Source organism: Mercenaria mercenaria, chromosome 16, assembly GCF_021730395.1.
Source record: "Mercenaria mercenaria strain notata chromosome 16, MADL_Memer_1, whole genome shotgun sequence".
NCBI lineage: Eukaryota > Metazoa > Mollusca > Bivalvia > Venerida > Veneridae > Mercenaria > Mercenaria mercenaria.
The window spans coordinates 37,228,048-37,251,393 of NC_069376.1; the positions used below are offsets into that span (position 1 = coordinate 37,228,048).

Consider the following 23,346-nt stretch of genomic DNA (forward strand, 5'->3'; position numbering starts at 1 on the left):
TTGAGAACCACTTGGCCAAGAATGTTGAAACTTCATAGGATGATTGGACATGCAGAGTAGATGACCCCTACTGATTTTGGGGTCCCACAATCAAGGGTCAAGGTCACAGGGGCCAGAACATGGAAAATCGTTTCTGATCAACAACTTGAGAACCACTAGGCCCAGAATGTTGAAACTTCTTGGGATGATTGGACATGCCAAGTAGATGTTGCCTATTGCAGCCAACCAGCGGTGTCTCTTGGACTTTTGTTCCTGTCCCCTATCGACTCTTGCCCATTACTACTATGCATTGGGGGAGACATGTGCTTTTCTACAAAAGCATCTTCTAGTTCTTGGTTTTATGATTCAAATTATGGCCCTTTTTGGACCAGTAACAACAGTATGTATTGGATTTAACTTTATGCATCATACCTACTAACTTAACCAAGTAAGATGACTCTTGGTTGAATTTCTGTCAAATTGTGACCTTTTTTCTACTTGAAAATTTGATTTAAGTTTTGTATGGAACTATCAAGTTGTTTCTAAGTAACAACTACATACATGATTGGATTGAAACACCACAGTGCTTCCTCGTGTCAGTCCTACTGAAATAACCAAATTATGTAACTATTACTTGCATTTAATTCAGATTATGGCCCTTTTGAATCAAACCTTGTAAAACTTCACCCCTGGTGAGGTTCACACCTCGTGTAAAACAACTTCACCCCTGGTGAGGTTCACACCTCGTGTAAAACAACTTCACCCCTGGTGAGGTTCAAACCTCGTGTAGAACAACTTCACCCCTGGTGAGGTTCAAACCTTAAGTAAAACAACTTCACCCCAGGTGAGGTTCAAACCTCGTGTAAAACAACTTCACCCCAGGTGAGGTTCAAACCTTAAGTAAAACAACTTCACCCCTGGTGAGGTTAAACCTCATGTAAAACAATTTCACTGCTGGTGAGGTTCAAACCTCATGTAAAACAATTTCGCCCCTGATAAGCTTAAAACCTTCTAGGAAACAACTTTACTGGCGGTGAGGTTCAAACCTCATGTAAAACCACCTCACCCCTGATAAGCTCAAAACCTTCTGTAAAACAACTTCACTGTTGGTGAGATTCAAACCTCATATAAAAACAACTTGACGTCTGGCGAGTGTTCAAACCTCATGTAAAACAATTGACCCCTTGTGAGCTTAAAACCATGTTAAACAACTTCACCAACTGGTGAGGTTCAAACCTCTTGTAAAAGAACATGACCTCCTGTGAGGTTCAGTCCTCTTGTAAAACCTGCAGCAAGGTTTGTCGAGTGCGAGTATGAACTAAATTTGGTCTTTTATGTGGACTGTAGGACCATAAGGTTTTAAGTTAGAAGTGGAAGGCCAAAGTCATTTATATATAGGTCAGTTTGTAGGTCTTGCCACAAGGATTTTTGAATGCAGGTACAAACTAAATCGGGTCATTCATGTGGGCTGTAGGCAAAACTGTAATTTTGGTTATAATGGACAGTTCAATCACTAGAACTTAGAAGCCAGCTGTTTGTATAACATATATGTCCTCCATGATGGCATGGCAAATTTTCAGTCTTGAGATCACTATGACCTTGTACTTTTGACATACTGACCCCCAACACAAGGGCCATGCACTGATCTCATCATCTCAGGAAATCATCCTATCTAGTTGGTGGACTGTAGGCTAAAATGTTCTTTAGCTATTGAGTTGAAACTGTTTTTAGTGCCAAAGTCCTTGTGACATTGATCTTTGACCTACTAACCGCCAAAACATAGTCATTCACTGACCTCAGGCAACCATCCTTTGAAGTTTGAAAGCAATAGCTCCAAGGAAGCGGAAACAATTTTCAGTCTCGAGGTCATCTTAACCTTTGACCTACTAACCCCCAAACATTAGAGGTCATCTAATGACCAAAGGCAATCATTCTACGAAGTTTGACAACTATAGGCCAAAGCTGTTTTTAATAAGGGAAAAAAATACTAAAATTAACATTCAAATATTTGTAAAGATTATTGGAATGAATTTGCATACAATAAAGAACATTTTTTTATTTAAAAAATATATATTTCTGAACTATCCCAGACAAAAAATGAGCAATCAATTTTATTGACAGGTAGGTTTTAATAAAAGTACAATTGCGAAAAAGGACAAAAACCAAAAACAATGAGAATAAAAAACCTTTTACGATATTTGAACTTTGTATTCAAATATTTGTCAGAAATGTCACTGTTTGTATATTCAATACCATCCTTTTTCTTTAATTTTCGAGCAGAAACTTTTTTCAGTCTCTAGGTTACTGTGAGACCTTTGACCAACTGACCCCAAAAACAATAAGGTTCATCTGCTGACTGCAGACAAGCATGATACAAAGTTTGACGATTGTGAAACCAAGCATTCTCATTTATTGATTCGAGACCAAATATTCTTATCAGCTGGCAGGTACACCTACAAGCAAGACAATTTACCTCTCTTGAAATGGTTAGGGTTGGGTTTGATACATAAAAGGTAACTATTTTTGTTTTCATTCTTTATTTGAATGTAAAAAATATTATTTACAAGATGTGTGAAACATTTTTTTCTCAATGATTTTCAATGTAATGATTAGTTGACCTTTTATGTAATGTTATTTTCATGATCACTCAAAATACCAGTATCCTTTGATGTTTTTTTTAAAAAAAAAACAACTGTAATACCAGAGGTCTTCCACAGCTCCCTTTGCTTGTTTTGAGGATTTTTCAGACCTCTAATTAAATGAGTTCAAACCTAAAATATTTTTTCAAATGTTGCAACAAGTATTGGCAATCTGGTATTTAGGGCAAGACTTTACTGAAAACTATAAAGCTGCATCAGAAATAGTCCACTATGTCCGGTATTTATGCAAGAATTCAGTACATCATAAAGCATTCACCAATTTATATTCAGAAAAGGATAAATCCTACAGCAGGTGGCTTTAACCTTCACCCTGCTAATTTCTATAATGGACTAGTCCATCATTCAATTCGGGTATTACCATTTACTATTCAAAGGGATGTCCACTGAAAATTTACTGACTGAATAGCAATCAGTGCAGACCATGATCAGCCTGCATGGATGTGCAGGCTGATCTTTTTCTGCACTGATGTCAAAGGCATAATCATTTGCCACCACCAGGCTAAAGGTTAGTACTTGGCGGTGAAAGCCTTTTACATCTTTATTATAGAATGTTATTTAAAACTGCCTTTTTCAGGAGCTGGGATACCCAACCAAAGGCTTCTTTAGTGAACAAGGGTATCACTTGTATATTTTAAATACTAAATAGAACAACCTAAACTTGGAGTTCGGAATATGGCTCTTGAGCTTGAAAAATCCTTTAGTGTTAAACAGTAGTTGCAAGTCAATATAAAAATTGTTTATATACCGGTGCGCAAGATTTTCTGACAACTGGACAGACTTGGTACAAATACAGAAAATGTAGTCATAAATGATATAGAATGGCTTACAGTAAAACATTAACATAAAGGGTTTTTTAGAAATCTTCAAAACTTCTACTATGTGCTGCAGATGAAAGTTATAGGCAAAGTATACAGTGTGATTGTATCTTTCATGCAGCAGCATCTGTTATTTATCAAAGTTTACATCCACTGTATTATTGGTACTAGGAAATAAATGAACTTTTTTCAACATTTAGTTGACACTGTCTATTTACTGGATATCACTCTGTCCAACAGCTTAGTTTACATGTTTAAAACTCCTTTTATTGATGAATATCCAAATAATTTGGCTAAATGCTTCATGAACTGTTTGTATACTTTTATTCATCAAATCCTATTTTTTCCATTTATCAGCATGTGAATATTGTGTCATGGGTCGCCCTGCCTTCCCACAAGTACCAACTCCAACTTTGCCACCAACTGTGTCTGGTGTGGCAAAAATACTCTTCTTCACTTTGCCTTTACTTGTCTTGGAAAATGTCTGAAAAATAAAACAATAAAAAATGTGTATAATATCCATCTTAGTTGTACATGAAGAAACCAAATACAACTGGGAACACAGTTATCACCAGGAAGTTACACAGAGTGATAGAGAAGAATTTATTTATCTATTTTGTTGGGTTTAATGTCGCACGGACATAATAGTGACTTTCAGCTTTGGTGGTGGAGGAAGACCCCAGGTGCCCCTCTGTGCATTATTTCATCATGAGTGGGCACCCGGATAGAATCACCGATCTTCCGTAAGGCAGCTGGATGACTTCCTCGGATGAAGAATTCAACGCTCCAAGTGAGGCTCGAACCCACATCAATGCGGGGCAAGTGATTTGAAGTCAGTGACCATAACCACTTGGTCATGGAACCCCAATAAAAAAATAAAAAAAAATTGGGAGAGTGTGTTACAATTATGCTACAGACCAAACTTGATGCATAAAGTGGTTCATGATAAGAATCTGTTTATGTTTATCTGTGGGGGCCAAGTGCCCAAATTTGAACAAAATTGAAAGAGGACCTAACAATAATGCAACAGACCAAATCTGATGATACTCCATCAAGCTGTTCATGAGAAAAAGCTGTTTAAAGGTTATTTATGTTAATATCTAGGGGGCCCAAGTGCCCCCATTTGAACAAAATTGCGAGTAGACCTTACAATGATGCAACAGTCAAAGTTTGATGAAGATCCATCATGCAGTTTATGAGAAGAAGTCATTTAAATACATTTCTATTTTTAGCCTTAGCAGCCCCTTATAGTGCCAAAGTGTCCCCATTCAAACAAACTTGATAGAGGACTTTACATTGAGATCCATCAGCTGGTTCATAAAAGAAATCATTTAAAGGTAATTTAGGTATTTCTGTTTTTAGCTCACCTGAGCAATGCTCAGGTGAGTTTTTCTGATCGCTCGATGTCCGGCGTCTGGCGTCTGTCGTCCGTCGTCTGTCAACATTTAGCTTGTGTATGCGATAGAGGCTGTATTTTTCAATTAATCTTCATGAATATTGGTCAGAATGATAACCTTGATGAAATCTAGGCCGAGTTCGAAAATGGGTCATCTCGGGTCAAAAACTAGGTCACTAGGTCAAATCAAAGAAAAACCTTGTGTATGCGATAGAGGCTGTATTTTTCATTTAATCTTCATGAATATTGGTCAAAATGATAACTTTGATGAAATCTAGGCCGAGTTCGAAAATGGGTCATCTCGGGTCAAAAACTAGGTCACTAGGTCAAATCAAAGAAAAACCTTGTGTATGCGATAGAGGTGGTATTTTTCAATTAATCTTCATAAATATTGGTCAGAATGATAACCTTGATAAAATCTAAGCCGAGTTCGAAAATGGGTCATCTCAGGTCAAAAACTAGGTCAAATCAAAGAAAAACCTTGTGTATGCGATAGAGGCGGTATTTTTCAATTCTTCTTTATAAATATTGGTCAGAATGATAACCTTGATGAAATCTAGGCCGAGTTCGAAAATGGGTCATCTCGGGTCAAGAACTAGGTCACTAGGTCAAATCAAAGAAAAACCTTGTGTATGCGATAGAGGCTGTATTTTTCAAATGATCTTCATGAATTTTGGTCAGAATGATTGCCTTGATGAAATCTAGGCTGAGTTCGAAAATGGGTCATCTCGGGTCAAAAACTAAGTCACTAGGTCAAATCAAAGAAAAATCTTGTGTATGCGATAGAGGCGGTATTTTTCAATTGATCTTCATGAATTTTGGTCAGAATGATTACCTTGATGAAATCTAGGCCAAGTTCGAAAATGGGTCATCTGGGGTCAAAAACTTGGTCACTAGGTCATATCACGTAAAAACCTTGTGTATGCGATAGAGGCTGTATTTTTCAATTGATCTTCATGAATTTTGGTCAGAATGATTGCCTTGATAAAATTTAGACCAAGTTCGAAAATTGGTCATCTAGGGTCAAAAACTAGGTCACTAGGTCAAATCAAAGAAAAACCTTGTGTATGCAATAGAGGCTGTATTTTTCAACTGATCTTCATGAATTTTAGCCAGAATGATTACCTTGATAAAATCTAGGCTGATTTCAAAAATGGGTCATCTGGGGTCAAAAACTAGGTCACTAGGTCAAATCGAAGAAAAACATTGTGTATGCAATAGAGGATGTACTTTTCATTTGATCTTCATGAAATTTGGTCAGAGTGATTGCCTTGATGAAAACTAGGTCGGTTTTGAATATGGGTTATCTGAGGTCAAAAACTAGGTCACTAGGTCAAATTAAAGAAAAATCTTGTGTATGCGATAGAGACTGTTTTTTTCAGTTGATATTTATGAAATTTGGTCAGGTTGATTGCCTTAATGAAATCTAGGTCGAATTTGAATATGGGTCATCTGAGGTCAAAAACTAGGTCACTTGGTCAAATCAAAGAAAAAACTTCTGTATGCGATAGAGGCTGTATTTTTCAGTTGATCTTCATGAATTTTTGTCAGAATGATTGCCTTGATAAAATCTAGGTCGAGTTTGAACATGGATCATCTAGGGTCAAAAACTAGGTCATATCTAAGAAAATGCTTGTTTTATCGCAAGAGACAAATTTTTTGGTCCAATCTTAATGAAAATTGGTCAGAATATTTGTTTCCATGAAATCACTAGGTCAAACATGTTTTACACTGTTATGGAGTGTTTCTTAGGTGAGCGACCTAGGGCCATCTTGGCCATCTTGTTAGTTCTAGCATCCCTTAAACAGGGCCAAGCATCCCAATTTGAACAAACCTGAGAAAACACTATACACTGATGCTACAGACCAAGTTTGATGAAGATCCATCCATCTGTTCATGAAGGGAGTTGTTTAAAGACTGATCTATTTTTAGCTCTACTGGCCACCAAAAGGAGCAGCTTGAAAGGGAACCAAGTTTGGTGCAAGTCTGTTCAGTAGTTTAACCCTTACCCTGCTAAGTTTCCATAATAAACTTGTCCATCTTTCAATTTTGGACAGTACCATTAACTGTTAAAAGGGGTGCTTACCAAAAAGATACTGACTGAATGATGAACAGTGCAGATCTTGATCAGACTGCATGGATGTGCAGGCTGATCATGATCTGCACTGGTTGCAAAGGCAGAACCAATCATGTCCAGCATAGTAAGGGTTTAGAGGAGAAGATATTTAAGTAAAAAAGTTGACAACAGATGTAGAATGACAGACGCCACATATACTTAGCCCTGGTTCTGTTCCAGAAAGGATCCGAGATGCCAATACCAGTTATGTGCAAGTTTGATTAAAATCAATTACAAAATGTGGTCTTTATCGGGTTCACAAGAAATTGTGGATGGACGAAATCTTATGGACAAAGGGTGATCACAAAGGCTCACCTTGTCACTAGCTGACAGGTGAGCTGAAAAGGAGGTTAGGACAATACCTGTGCCCCGCCTGAACCCCCGACTTTCCTGGTGAGAAACATAAACTTTATCCACTTGAACATCATTCTTTTATTCTCCACCAAAACCTTACTGCATTAACCTACCTTAGCATTAAAATCCAGCCATTTGTTTTTCTCCGTCTCCCTCTCCTCTTCTAATTGTTTTTGTCTCTGGGCTTTTTTCTGGTTCTTTTTACGTTTGTATTCTCTTTCTAGAGCCTGTTTGTCTTTTCTGAAATAATATTTCATGAAATATGACATTTTTTAAAAAGAAATTCCATATTTATTGTAGCATATATCACAAGTTTCTAATATTTCATTTACTTTAGCCATCCAAAATGAAATTTATGTTGACCTGCCTCTACTCAAACTTTCTGTTGACCCTTGATCTTGTGTTTATTTGTAGAATAAATGACAGCACTGGTAAAGAATCGTATTCTCTTTGTTCAGTATTATCAACTTTTTTTTAAAGCAGAAGAGAACAAGAGCTGTCTGATGACAGCGCGCTCAACTATTCGAAGAATTGTTTGAAGAATGGGGTCAAAATATTTCCACAGATATTCAGACAAAAGAAATAAATAGATTAGACAAACAATGTTCCTGTATTACTTTGATTTCGATAAGTCTTGCACTAAATTGCAATATATGAGCCAATTTCAAAGTCCAAAAAGGGCCATAATTCAGTCAAAATAGTTATGTACTCTTGCCTACAGATGTAAATCATAATGATAAGCAAGTGTTCAAAGTTTAAAAGCCATATGTCAAATAGTTTTGACAAAACATGGACTTGTATGAAAACAGAACCAATTTCAAAGTCCAGAAAGGGCCATAATTCAGCCAAAATAGATGACCGTGTTAATATGTTCTCTTTCCTACAGATAGAGACTATTATACTAAACAAGTGATAAAAGTTTCAAAGCCATATGTCAAACACTTTACAAAAAATATGAACTGGTACGAAAAACTTAACCAAGATTTCGAAGTCAAAAGGGGCCATAATTCATCCAAAATCCTTGATGGAGTTATGTACTCTTGCCTATAACTGGACACGGTGATGGTAAACAGGTGTTGAAAGTTTCAAAGCTTTAACTCAAAAGATTTTGTCAAAATATGAACTGGTACGGAATATTAACCCAGATTTCTAAGTCAAAAAGGGCCATAATTCAGCCAAAATCCTTGATGGAGTTATGTGCTCTTGCTTATAACTGGACATGGTGATGGTAAACAAGTGTTGAAAGTTTCAAAGCTTTATCTCAAAAGACTTTGTCTAAATATGAACTGGTACGAAAAACTTAACCAAGATTTCTAAGTCGAAAGGGGCCATAATTCAGCCAAAATCCCTGATGGAGTTATGTACTCTTGCCTATAACTGGCCATGGTGATGGTAAACAAGTGTTGAAAGTTTCAAAGCTTTATCTTAAAAGACTTTGTCAAAATATGAACTGGTACGAAAAACTTAACCATGATTTCTAAGTCAAAAGGGGCCATAATTCAGCCAAAATCCCTGATGGAGTTATGTGCTCTTGCCTATAACTGGCCATGATGATGGTAAACAAGTGTTGAAAGTTTCAAAGCTTTATCTCAAAAGACTTTGTCAAAATGTGGACTGGTACAAAAAACTTAACCAAGGTGTGACGCCGACGCCGTGGTGAGTAGGATAGCTCTACTTATTCTTCGAATAGTCGAGCTAAAAATAAAAACCACTTAAAAGTAAAATAAATGCCAGTATCATAAACTGCATCTATAGTTCTTATTAACAGAGAACATACGTAGCATGGGCATTGATTTACATAACCCAAAACCAAATTTGGACATGGTAGTTTGCATGGAGAGATTTCTATACCATGGAGAGATTTCTATGGTTACACTAATAGTCTATGCTACTATGCAGGCATAAAAATGCCATATGTACTTACTTTGAGAGAGGTTTCTTAGCTTCACTTGCACCATCAGCCACTTTCCGTTTCCCTGATTCTGTCTCTATTGGTTTCAATAGTGAGACCTACAAACACATTACATAAAAATTTAATACACTCAAACTGCACAAGACATCTGCTTCTGATTTTCATGGTGATGATTCAATCATCTCACATGTTTATTAGAGGTTTGTAACAATTTCTTGTTGGCAGTTGAAATTTGATTTCTAATCAACTTATTTTTTCTCTCTTATTTTTTCCCAGACAGGTATTTGTTCAATAATTTGCTCTATCTCACAGTTCAAAATCAATCTAAAACCAAGAAGCTGACAATTCTTCACACAGAATGAAAGAAATCAGAAGCTAGTGGCTGAGATTTATTACTTCCACAATAGTCCATACTTTGCAAATTAAACATATGCTAGAGCAACAGCCATACCAATCAGTCATTAACAAGAGGCATACAAAATGATAGAGAAATTTAAACTGTAATTATATATACAGAATAACCTGCAGTTAACTAGGATTCATTGCAGCGCGAAATGAATCCTCTACGACTGTGTTGGAAGTATCTGAATTCTTTTGCCGCTACATAGTGTTCTGTATCCTCTATCAACTATTAACAATATACCTGCCCATTACATTATACAGCAATTCATATCGTTACTTAAAAATAAGTGTGTCTGTGTGTGTGTGCATTTAGCCTCTTTTCCAACAATTTTTTTCAGTCAAATAAACAACAGTGTCCACTCACTGGAATATCACGCCATATTCAATTGACATAATACCCCACTCAGTCACATTACACACATGGCTGATCAGTCCTAGAACTTACCTCTTAATGCTGAGCATCAAGTGAAGAAGCTATAACCTCTTTTACAAATATCACATACAAATAACACATTACAGTAGGGTAGATATAGTACTAGAGATCAATCAATGACACAAATTATAATTTTACCAGGTATTTATCTATGTATGACACAAGTTAAAAGGAACAGTGAACTAACTGTATGGTTAAAAACTTGGCTTTTAGTCATTTCATTTGAATGTCAATTTTCAAGGTATATATTAACGTATTTTTTTTTGTTTTTAACATATGTTGTGTGAAATGGTGCACATACATGTAACATCATGTCTAAATTTCAGCAGAAATAGAGGATCCGAATTTATCTTATCAGACTTAAACATTTTCTGATGTCATACAATATGCCTGTATCTGATAACTATTTCACAGTCAGATAAGTTCTTCAAGCAATAGTCCAATTATAAGTTATAACTGGGGATTACATATTCACCAATGGTTTGGTAAGTAGAACTATTTTGCCAGAGATATATGGAAATTAAATAAGAAGTTTCAGAAAAACTTAAACGATATGCTGCAAAATGATCAAATCAAGACTTTAGTGTTTATTTGGTCCTAAATGTTATATGTAAACACTCAGTGTTAGTATTTTTTACTGTTTTTCGTACTATCTTTAAGTAGTATACAGGTACCTACCTCTGTAACATCAGTATTTCCATATTCATCAAATGTGACCGTACATGATCCATCCTCTAGAATCTCATCCACAGTCGCTTCATAGTAACTTCAAACAAAATTTAAATGTACATTAAACTACTGAAATATATGGTGAAATTCTTCTTCGTTTGGATTCATTTTCATTTTGTCAGTTGAGAAATATTGAAGTTGAGAGATTTATATACACACAACAACAAAAAAACCTCCAAAACTCATGTCCCCAATGAACGGATATTTTGACCAGAAAAATGAGTTTTTAAAAAATTAAATTGATGCAAGAAAAGTTTAATGAATTCACAGCAGTTCCTTCTAAATGATACATGGCAAGATTCTCCTCTCTTCAAGTTATTTAAACAAATACAATACTATTGACATGGTAAACTAGAGTTATGATCTGTAAAAACAAGAGCACCGCCTTGCAGGTGCAGACGCTCATCTGATTTTTTTGTCACTGTATAATAGAAATATTGTCCTAGCCATGATTTTCTTAGTCCAAAAAGGGCCATAATTTTTGCAAATAGCAGAATGGAGTTATGTTTCTTGCTGTACAGAGTCAGCTTATGATGGTGAACAACTGTTGCAAGTTTCAAAGCAACAGCTTTGATAGTTTAGGAGAAAACATTTACCTCAACATAAAACTTACCCAATAAATCTGATATTTTCTAAGTCCAAAGAGGTCATAATTCTTGCAAAAAGCAGGCTTGAGTTATGTTTATTCCTGTACTGGGTCAGCTTATGATGGTGAACAACTGTTGCAAGTTTCAAAGCAATAGCTTTGATAGTTTAGAAGAAAAGCTGACCTAAACACAACACTTAAACAAGAAATCTGATTTTCTAAGTCCAAAAGTGGCAATAAATCTTGTAAAAAGCAGGATGGAATTATGTTTCTTGTTGTACAGGGTCAGCTTATGAAGGTGAACAAATATTGCAAGTTTTAAAGCAATAGCTTTGATACTTTAGGAGAAAACTTTACCTAAACACAAAACTAACCAAGAAATCTGATTTTCTAAGTCCAAAAGGGGCCATAATTCTTGCAAAAAGCAGGATGGAGTTATGTTTTTTGCTGTACAGGGTCAGCTATTGATGGTGAAAAAGTGTTGCAAGTTTCAAAGCAATACCTTAACTTAACCAGGCAACGCCGACGTTGATCAAGTGATGACAATAACTTCTCATTTTTTTTTTAAAAATCAGATGAGCTAAAAAGATCATACTGCAAAATACTGTGAAATCATTAATATTCGTGAGGGACTAATTTTTGTGGATTTCGTGGTTGAGTCAATCCACGAAATTTAACCCCAACAAACAAGTAAAATCTCCTTTCATTTTATATTCCAAAGTTGTAATCCACAAATTCATATCCCCACGAAATTGCCGTTTTGACCAAAACCACGAAATTTCATGCTCACAAAATTAAATGTTTTCACAGTACAGATCGCTATTCAGTCAATAAATTTTCAGTAAAACCCCTTTGAAAAATACATGTAAATGGTATAGCCCAAACTGAATGACAGATCAGTCCATTTTAGAAATTTTGCAGGGTAAAGGTTAAAGAGCTTACTTCTTATCCTCTGACCATATAGCCAAACATTTCTCTCCTGGTTGCCAGTGTTTCACTGGTGCCCGTTTTAAGCTTGTAGACTGTTCACTGCCTCCCGGCTCAGTGTCTGTAGTGTCGGTACTTGGCGTCTGTTTCTGACCAATCAGATCTAATGTCAGCTGTATCACCTCCTACACAGGAAAAACACGCAGAACAAACAAGACTTTAGAAAAAGAATGTTACTTGACATTTACCTACACTACTTTTATCATTTAACAACATTTATGTCTTCAATTTCACTAATTACCGATAAATCATATTCAGACATGTTTATTTTGCATAATTTCTCTTTTTTTTCTTAAGATAATATCTGCCCACTGAAATTTTCTTGTTGAATTCTACATTACAGTCAAACCTGTCTTAGCTGCCAACTGTATCAAGCTGCCAATCAGCTAACACCCTAAACTAATTTTTAAGTTTGCACAGACACACTGTGTCACTCCCAGGACTGGCCGCTTAAAACAAATTTGACTGCATATATACACCTTACACTACGTGATTTTATCAGTTTTTAATACCGACAGCCAGATAATTTTACAGCTATGTTACCCTTGAAACAGAAAACTCATTGTGAGATCCCCATCCATGCTTTTCTGTTCGGTTTTTAGTTTCAGTCACACACTTGTTAGATCATGTGGTGAGTTTCTAACTTTAAATGAGGCCAAAGACACCATCTGTCACTCTGGACATTGTATCACATACTGGAAGGAACCTTGGTAGAAACTTTGACCTCTCTGTATCAGCTTAGATGACAGCCCATCAGGCCTCAAACCCACTGGTGTGCAGCAAGGTATGCTAAGCCAGTGGCCTTCAACACTTTGCCACAGAAACCACTCTATCCATGCTTAGCCTGCACAAAAAAAACATCAATCCAAGTACAATATTGTATGCAAGTCATTTAAAAACCACTTCATTGTTGACAGAGCCTAGCCATCTTCTTACTGACATTTAAACAGTTTTTCCCCAAAGTCCATGATGACTGGACTTTATGGGCCTTTAGCCCACAATGTCTTTGTCTTACAGTGTACATAAAAACAAGAATTTCCACATGAACAAACCACTGAAGAATCCAGTTTTTAAATCTTGCATTTGCATGGATGAGAATCTAACAATGTATTTTCTGGCCTTACAATGATGTAAGAGTGATTGTTTGTGTACTTATCCTGTACATAATACTTACACAACGAGAACTGTTTGCACCTTTAGCAATAACATTTCTTGCTCATCTATAAAATACAATCTAATAACACATTAAAAATGTTCACTTGCAAAAACAAACTTTATCTCTGCTTTTAGTTCAGATTTATGTTTTTACTTTTAGTACCAAACTAGTTTCAACAGTAAAAATGTTCTACAAGTTTAGTTACTGCCAAATAAATAACTCCCTCTGTATGATACTATATTACACAGTTACTGAATGGCTTGCCAGTCAATAGAAATACCTGCTGGCTGTGGTCTGCAAAACCAAGGTCAACAGTTTTTACTATTGATCGGCAAGTCATTCAATAAGTGTTTTATTACATGACTTCAGAAACAAATTTTGATTAGTAATTTTTTCTTCAAATTTTGACTCTAGCCCGACAAAATAATTATGGCACTGGACAGGTCATAGAACACTATTGCATTGGACAGGTCATAACTATGGACCGGTGATTTCTAGAAGGAGTCATGTAATAAAACTGTCTTTCAGTCTTTGATGCTAGCTTACATCCATAACTACCTTTACTCTTCATTTTATCTTACTTTAAAAAATGTAAAAACCGATTACTAACGAAACGTTAATGCACGGACATGTTATTTTCAAAACTATAAATGTACAAGTTTTTGGTTAAGAACAATTGATAAAAGCAGAGAATTTTTTTTATCTTTAATAGAAACATGATATACATATAGGATAGACTACCAGCTTACCTGCAGGTCAGTTTTAAGTTTCTGTAAATCTTCATTCTCAGGATCTAACGACAGTGAGTCTTCCACCTGAAATAAAAAAATTCAAATTCATGTAATTTGATCAGACTGAAAGTATAACTTTTTGTTACGAAATTCACCAAAGCCAAACTGAATCACAGTTCACACAGAAAATGTCTACCCTCATGCAGATAGGAAGTTGTTTCTCTGCAACAGGCAGTGAAGAGAGAATGTCACTTGATTGCTCAATATTTATCTCTAAAATTTCTACACGGTTTCCAATCAGTTGCAAATAATGTTATATTATTTTTAAAGATAAATGATGGAAACAGGGTTCTGTCCAGCATTTCATTACAGCCAGTCAAGAATTACAGCTTGGTACAGTGTTTAGTGGTTTATAAATATAATTCACTTCAGTAAATTGCAAAAGTAAGTTATATATATAACAATGATGTGATTGTGAGAAAGTACAAAGCACACCGTGACTGAGAAAGATGCCAAGGACCAAAACTGAATTGACCAGTTTTGACCACTATACTTTGCAAATGAACAAAATTTTATATTATTCAAATTGCTTTATTATTTTTATATTCCTAAGCCTGTGCTAATCTGTGAATCTAAGTGCTGAATAAACGATGGCAGTATTAATCATCGAATGTGTCACTTTATGTACCAGACACTTTATGAACCAGCACTTTATGTACCACTTTGAACACCTTATGTACCACATATATAATATATAGTGGATGATCATTTTTGTATTAATTTGATGAAAATGTTACATTTCATGTTACTTGAAATGTTTTTTACTAAATTTAAAAGTTAATTTTCATAATTAATAAGGTAAAATGAACTCTTTCCCATAGAAATGTTAACAACATTCTATGGACTTAAGCTGATTAAATCAAAGTTGTTTTCACAGGTAATTATCACATATTCACAGTGCTACACTATGAGGTACAATTACTGTATAATATATGGGGATTGTTTCTCCTGGTGTAGACTTTGATGGTAAACAAATATTTTAAGTTTCAAGTCAAAATCTTTGATAGAAACGGAGATAATTAATTTTGTCAAAAACTTTAACCAAACATTCTAAGTTAAAAGGGGCCTAATTCTGTCAAAATTCAAACCAGAGTTATGTGAATTGTGTCTCCTGGTGTAGATTTTGATAGTAAAAAACCATTTTGAGTTTCAAGTCAAAAACTTTAATAGTAACAGAGATATTTGACTTTATAAAAATTCAGACTCTAATTCAGAGTCACGCACTGAGAAAAGTCGAGCGCGCTGTCTTATGGACAGCTCTTGTTCATTCATCCGCCCACACACTTAGACACACATGCAGCATTCATTCATCCACTCATGCACTGATCAATCTGCTGTTTCACTCACCCACTCACCCACCCACTCTCACTCACTCATTCCTGTCCACCCTCTCATTTGTCCACTCATCCATACTTAGTCAGTTGACAGGAAGCGCCTCTTATGACCTTATACAACATACTAATTGTTGTATTTGTATAATATGTGACAGAGCATGAGATTTTGGGTCCAAATGCAATTTTGGTCAAAAATGGGGTTTTGGGCTAATCTGACAGACTGACCCGTTCTGAGTAAAAATCTTCAATTTGACAACAAAAATCAGTCGTTGTCATGGAGATATTACCACTTTTCGGACACCATGTTTTTGTCTAATTGTATCAAAATTGAGGCAGTATATCTTAATAATGACACCATATTTAAATAATATCAAGACAAAATACATGATAAAATAACAAAAGCAACATGCAATTAATGGAATGTATTTCTTTTTGTCTCTTTCTTTCATGTAGTATAAAAATATTTATGTTCTAAAAATCGTTTCTATAGCAACACTGTTGTTTAACCTCTTTTTTAACAGTCTTTTGATGAATCTGGCAATAAATTACATAGAATGTGAAATAAATACACAATTAACTTTTTCTAGTGTGCTAACAGTTTACAAACAACTGTTTATGACATTCTTTTGAACAAGATACAGAATTTATTTGATATCAAATTAGACAACATCCCACAAACTAGGACATTAATCTTATTCTTATAGACACCTTATCTATTAAACAGTAAGAAAGAATATCAGGCAAGAAAATATAATTATTAGACTGTTATTATCAACTATGAGTTTGCTAAAATTTCAAAAGACATAGATTACTGATCAGTGAATCATTACCATGGCAACGATGTGGTATTTTCTTACAAAAATACTAACATTACCATGGCAACAATGTGGTATTTTCTTACAAAAATACTAACATTTTTGGCAATTTCTTTGTAATAAATTGAATATTGGAAGTGTTTTTCCATATATTTACATCAAAAGCTGTCTATTTTCTTATTTAAAAGTAAGAGAGTAGACATCAATCCATGAAAATTAATATAATATGGTTTGAGAAATACATAATTTTCAGATACACCTCTCTCAGTTACAACTATTGCCATTTTAAGGTAGACTTGTGTAATAACATAGTGCTTTGTTGATGCAATTATTACATATGAAAATATATTCACCTACATAATACAGCTTAACAAATATATTAACATATAAACAAGAAAGATGTTGTTTACAAATGATGATATCCAAAATAATTTAAAAGTTAAATTAATGTTACCATGGCAACAATACACTATTTTCTTAAAATAGTATTTTTTTTGTAAATTTTCCAGAAAGAATCAGAACATTCATTTAGCATCTGTGCAGTATACATTTGTTTTACACCACAAATGATCAATTATGATCATTTATAAAAAAACAAACATCATTTTATATAATATAACTTGTCTTTCAGAACTATTTTCCTGATATGCGTACCTGCATTACAGCTCTGCCATTTTATGACAGATTTGTGTTATGACATGTTTTGTTGATGGTTACACATAAAAGATATTTTCTTGCAGAACATAGTCTGATAAGCAGAATATAAAGAAGACACATGTTGTCTACATAATCAAACAAATCTAAATTTAAGTCAAATTTGTGTTACCATGGCAACTCACAATGTTTTGCAAAAAAATAGCTATTTCTGCAAAGGTCATGTCATGTAAAAATATCTTTTAACACAGTTATAACTATGGATTAACATGATTAATTCTTGAAATAAAATATATTATATTCAGCCAGTAACAAATATTTTCTGCTATATTGGTAGTTTTCTGCCATTTCTGGAAAAATCCTTCCTACACTCACACTGGCAAGGCAGTTTTTATTGTAAAAATATTTCCTCCAAAGGTTGTGCTTTAATGTCACACATGCTGTAGTTTTGAAACAACTAGGATTCATTCAACAGACATGTCTTAGTATTTCATGCATGCAGTTTTATTTATGTTAAATTCTGTATTGTTAGAACAATTAAGATAGTGCTTCTCAAACAACTTCACAGCTGTCATGACATCAAAACACTACTTTTACCCAATATTTCTCACAGTTGACTAAGTTTTACTTTTTCTTGAAACACATTTGTAATTTGAACTAGAATTTTTAACTTTTTCAGGTCATGAGGGCAGGAAACATGACATTATTTGTGGTATATGGAGTTATTTGCTCATATCAGTATTTGTGACATGCACTCTATTCCACAGGCATGACTTCAGCTGGATGATCAGTAGAACATATTAATTCCTTCTGTTTCATTCCCATTTACATATTCATAGTTCTTTCATCTCTGCAAAACAAAAATTCATCAACATTAGAACTTCATTTTAATAAGATTAGTATAAGGTTACAGAATATAAGACTGTAAAGCATCTTTTTAAGCTTAAGAGAGTCTTTTTGTTAAAAGCTGACTGAAAGCAGATTTGATAAGTATAAACTCATCCAAGAATCTTACAGTATTCATGCAGAAAAAGTAGCTTTTCAAGAATACATAAACTAGCTAAATAAGATTCCTACAGACTAGACATACAATTCATGCAATCAAACTTAATGTATACACACATACTGTAAAAATAATTTTGCAAATATGAAAAAATACATACATGATATATTCAATTATTGTATGTCATTACTTATTCACTACTTAAAATATTACACATATTTGTTGAATGGGTCTATAACAAAATGGGTCTATAATCAAAACCATTTCTCTTAAAATGTTATGAATGAAATAGATCATTTATGTTTATGCTACTTTAATGTCTTTATCTTTCTTAGAATAGCAGTATAGTAAGTGTAAAAATGTATGAAGAAATTTACAAACCCCCATAAAATCCAGCTTGTTGTGCATAGACCTTCCTGGAAAATCATTTCACTGTTTAAGGTCATTGCATCAAGCCAAACAATCCTCAGTGGTTGATCTGTAAAATGAAAAAAAATACTGAAAAAGGCTGAAATGTGAGATAAAAATGCCCTGGGCAGTTAGCTCAGTACTTATTTAGCACAAAGACTTCTATAAAAAGAGTAATATGTTTGAATTCCTGGCAAGGCTTTCAAAACAATATGTATCTAAAGTTTATTTATTTTACCAAGTGGTTTTTAGTCACTTGCCAAGAACAGTACAAAATGTTGAGGAATCCAGAAATAATGGCCAGGTGAACAGTATGCAAATTTAACATTAAAAGCTTTGGAAAAAACTGTCTCTTTCCAAGTAAAAACAATATTTATGCCTTGTAGAAGTTTTATGTATGGACTGATTTGACATTACATGTAAGAAATTAGTGGTTGAAGCTGACAATAGATGTGTTTCAACTATTCTTAATCAGTCACTTTCATGGCATGGCTATATTTATAAAATGATCAGGGCTTTAACTTTCATATGTAACTAAACATTATGACTGACTGTTGTAATTTTGTCTGGCACCAGAGTCACAAGGTGTTCATGTAATTGTCTTGCATACTGATTCTATTGAATACTTCTTGTAATTGTCTTGCATACAGATTCTACTGAGTAAGAGTCAAAACCGATTTAAAAAAAGTTGAATTCATGGCAGATTCAGTAAATAAAATATAGTCTACAATATATTGACACTTGTAAATAAAATGTGAACTGCGCTAAATCTACCTCGAATCTGTCATTAGTGTCAAATCCGGGCTATTTTTGGGAAAGATATCGGACAAAACTGTCGATATGAACTCAAATAATATTTTAACACTACATATCGCTTAAATACTTACTTACCTAGAGATTCGCTAACTGTCATTCTTTATACAATCGAAATAAATCATCAAATAACCGTTTTTGGTAGTTTCATTTTCTCCGCGACCTTCGATGTTTACAAATGGCGTGTCGATTCAAAGGGCGATAAATTATCAATCATTTAAATGTTTTAAAGAAACGGAATTGCAAAACACGGAAATGTTTATAAATGTCACTTCATTTTTTTCTTGTGGCAAGGTAGAGTATTATTGGAAACAAGAAATGCATAAATTGCCGCGAACACGTGGTAACGTCCACCATTTTTTTTTGTGACGTAACTTTAATCGATGTTTTCTCAAATGACGTAACGCCGAATTTGGACCCAAAATGTCATGGTGCGTCACATATATATGTAATAATCTCATATGAGTAGTTATCTATAGTCTCTTGTAACTCTTAGAGAGTGGCCATTTACACTGTATGTTTTTAAATATTTATATGTTTTACAATTTATGTAAATGGATGAGACTGAAATAAAATAAAATAATAATATATATAGGTGGTACACTAAGTGTCAAAGTGGTACATAAAGTGTCTGGTACATAAAGTGACTGGTACATAAGGTGTCGCACCCTTAATTTAGTGAACCGTCACTGGTGCAGCAGACATCAGGTCTAGTGCACCCTCATTTTTGTTATATATAAAATATAGCCTTTATGTGAAGTATAATTATTATAAGATAGAAAAAAACTTAAGGAAAGCTTAACTTAATTTTACATTTGTATACAGTATGTTTAGTCGTATGGATAACAAAAGTAAGTGACATGACTTTCCATGCATGATCGTCAAATGAATTACGCAAATAATCGGCACGACCGTCAAGCATATAGACTGACTGGACCAGTCCTCGCCCAGAAAAGGCATTAAAATTGCAATATTTTTATTGTAATATTATATATCAACTTCTTTGCCTCGTCAGTTCTACCCAGGCATTGCCCCATTCAAATGACCCAAATTTTTAGTAAACACTTACATCCGGAACTTTGAAAACGGGCATAACACAACTATACTGTTTCCATCGTTTTTCCAGGTGGACAGGACCCATGCTCGCCCAGTGGTATATTTTTAAAAGAAAACCATTTATGTATTAAATGACAAGATAAACATTTAGTCTAATCTAACAGTATTCTCAACAACATAATTACTCTCGCAAAAAGCATGATTGTTATACAATGAAAGTTATCAAAACGTATTTACTGTAAAAACTAATGATGCAGCATTCTTGCCCAGAAGTTATGGGTAGGGTGCAGACGAATCACAAAATTGCATAAACAACATATTTTTAATTACATTTAAATAAACTAGATGTGAAAGATGATGGTAAAATTGTCTGTAATTGTTTTTGCCCTGGAAGCAGCATTTCGAAAACAATTTTGAAGTTAATACTATGTTTAACCTTTAGTTTTGCAACAGTTTTTAACCAATGTTTTTTAAAAAAATTTACTTTAAGTCATGTTTCTTTTTGGCCACTTTCACTTTTGGTTTCACTTTCCTTTTTATTTTCGTCTGTTATCGACCTTGACCGGAACCGGAAACTCTTCAAAAGTGAGGACAGAAAGTGGGACACAAAGGGTACAAAAAATAAACAACACATCTGATAAAAGTTTGCATCTTTATTACACAATCTGGCATCAAATTGAAAAATGGGCGAGCATGTGCCTGGGCGAGCATAGGTCTAGTCCTATCAATAAGACCTGACATAACATATTTTAACATTTTGACGTCTATCGGATATGTCAGGTCTTATCGGATCGCCATTTATAACATGTAGTGAGAAGCGAACACACTTCATGTCGCCTCTAATCTTCAAATTATGAACAACATAGTCCAATCCGAAGTGAAAGAACACTACTTACACCGAAAATAATCCTTTTTTCAACTGCACATGTGAATAATTACAAAATAAAAGTTACTATTCATATATAAATATCAAGTTGTTTCTTTCCACTGTATGTATCACTGTGTAATCTGTATTATGGTGTGCAACATTGCCGGTCTATTCCGAATGTTGTGTAAACACAGTTCATTTTGACACTCAATTTTAGACGAAATATTTTCCCACTAGATCAATTGGCAAATAGTTCACGTGGAAAATTGTTTTCGTCTAAGTCGATTCTAAATATATTATAACCGACTGAATATGCTTGAAAAATGGCGGAATGTGTATTGAAAACTGTACACAATTGACATATATTGGATATGAGGGATTTTAAAAGTTAATTTAAATGATATATTACTAGAATATGATAAATAACGGTAGTCTGGACTGTTTAAACCTGCGTATATCGTATATTTCACGTGTGAGAAAATGCTACATTCTACTGATTAGGACCCTTTTAGACGTTACAATGCAGATTGAAAATAAAATGTAAAATAATAAAATAATGAATGTTGAAGGTAAAATGAGCATGTACACGTCTAATATTTTGGACTAGCATAGGTCCAGTGACTCTAACGAAAAATAGCCGGCACGATGGGCGAACGTTGGCAAAATACCCCATTCCATATGAGTATTGACCAGATCGGTGGTCAGTACTGGTGAAAACCGGTCACCTCTGTTCGATTCAGTACTGTGGTTACTGTTGGATGATTAAGACACTAGCCACTGCCAAGAACGATTATGTATTTAAAAATAGACTGCGAAATCTGTACTTTCAGCAGAAAAAGCCCTATTCCGTAGGTCTCTCCAACTGTCCGGTACAATTGAAAATATTTTCAAAGGGACACGGCTGCCATGTGACACCTTACAGCAACATTGACCTTCCTTAATAAAAAGTTAATTTAAATTTGTAGCGAAATGCAGGAAGTAAACATAGTAAAAGTCAAAGAAGTGGTTTGGATACCTGTTGTAATTGAAGCTTATACATGGACACGTTTTCTTCCAGTTCGTCTGCCATTCTAAAATCGTGTATTTTCACAAAAAACAAACAAAATCAAATAAGATTTTAAAACTATTTCTTGTTTTTCCCTGTCCGGAAATTCGTGTTTTCTGTTATCCGTGATATTTACTTGCCGTGTCTAATCTCCGTATCTTACCGTACCGTGCCGATTCTAGTGCACATCTACATCTACATCGAGCAATCGTTCACGATTATGATTGGGAGGCGCTAGTCTGGAAAAACAGTGTGTTAGTTTACAGTGGTTATGTGCAAAGTTAAAACAGTTAGGATTAAAAGATATAGAACAGTGTGCTAAAAGAAGGATAAAAACAATGGGTGACTGTGCTCTAGTATGTGACTGTCGTCAGCCTATCAGAGAAGACATTTAGGCTGGGCTAGACTGAATATATATTGGGAAAATTGAAAAGCTTGCTACAAAACTTAAACCTGAATGCAGGGCGAGTTTAATAGCCTACCGTATTCTTTGAAAAGTCGAGTTAAAATTTAACGTGAGGAATTAAGTAATTTTAAGATAAAATGGGGATAACACCTCTCCTCTCAATGCAATCTGTCAATGTGTCAAGTTATAAAAATCCACTCAGTAGTGTCAAAGTAATCACCGCGTCTAATCGTTACTTCTTCTTCTTCTTCTTCCGTTAATGTACGGGGCTCACTCTGGAGCATTGTCGTACATGGAGAAACCAGATCAGTAACGTATGATTTCGGATCAAATGGAGCGGTTTTGGTGATTTTAGGTAAGGATATTGTCTTTTTCTGTTATTTCAAGGATGGCATACGGCCCAATGTGTGCTCCGAACATTGCGGAATACTCGTTGCTATTCTTTCATTAGCAAATTTAAACCAGTGAAATTCCTAAGAAAAATAAAACTCCATTTACTCTTTAAAACTTGGAAGCCACAAGTTCATATCCGTACAATATGTGTGTTTAGCAAAACACATAAAATTAAGTGATTTAATAGGTAATAGCCGACGCTCGGCCTCACTGAGGCAAACATTCTGCCAATTGC

General features: G+C 34.5%; 1 protein-coding gene and 1 long non-coding RNA gene across 2 annotated transcripts; both read right to left on the reverse strand.

The window, feature by feature from the left end:
* Positions 1-2,499: 2,499 nt before the first annotated feature.
* LOC123541589 (survival of motor neuron-related-splicing factor 30-like) lies at positions 2,500-22,441 on the reverse strand. The gene is made up of 7 exons (XM_045327162.2): positions 22,283-22,441; positions 14,275-14,340; positions 12,325-12,494; positions 10,746-10,833; positions 9,245-9,330; positions 7,434-7,560; positions 2,500-3,938 (listed from the first exon to the last, which is right to left on the reverse strand). The coding sequence occupies exons 1-7, from the start codon at positions 22,334-22,336 to the stop codon at positions 3,792-3,794; spliced, it is 738 nt and encodes a 245-aa protein (XP_045183097.1). The 5' UTR covers positions 22,337-22,441; the 3' UTR covers positions 2,500-3,791.
* On the reverse strand, positions 17,791-19,751 carry LOC128549631 (uncharacterized). Its single transcript, XR_008367828.1, has 3 exons — positions 19,422-19,751; positions 18,504-18,600; positions 17,791-17,969 (listed from the first exon to the last, which is right to left on the reverse strand). It is a non-coding gene; the product is annotated as an uncharacterized LOC128549631 (long non-coding RNA).
* Positions 22,442-23,346: the final 905 nt, after the last annotated feature.

Excerpts from the sequence above, each read along its gene's own strand:
- LOC123541589 (XM_045327162.2), bottom strand. The coding sequence starts at position 22,336 with ATGGCAGACGAACTGGAAGAAAACGTGTCCATGTATAAGCTTCAATTA. Across the intron at positions 12,495-14,274 it reads AACTTAAAACTGACCTGCAG|GAGGTGATACAGCTGACATT; the intron begins GTAAGCTGGTAG and ends TTTCCTGTGTAG. Across the intron at positions 7,561-9,244 it reads GCTAAGAAACCTCTCTCAAA|AAAAGACAAACAGGCTCTAG; the intron begins GTAAGTACATAT and ends ATATTATTTCAG.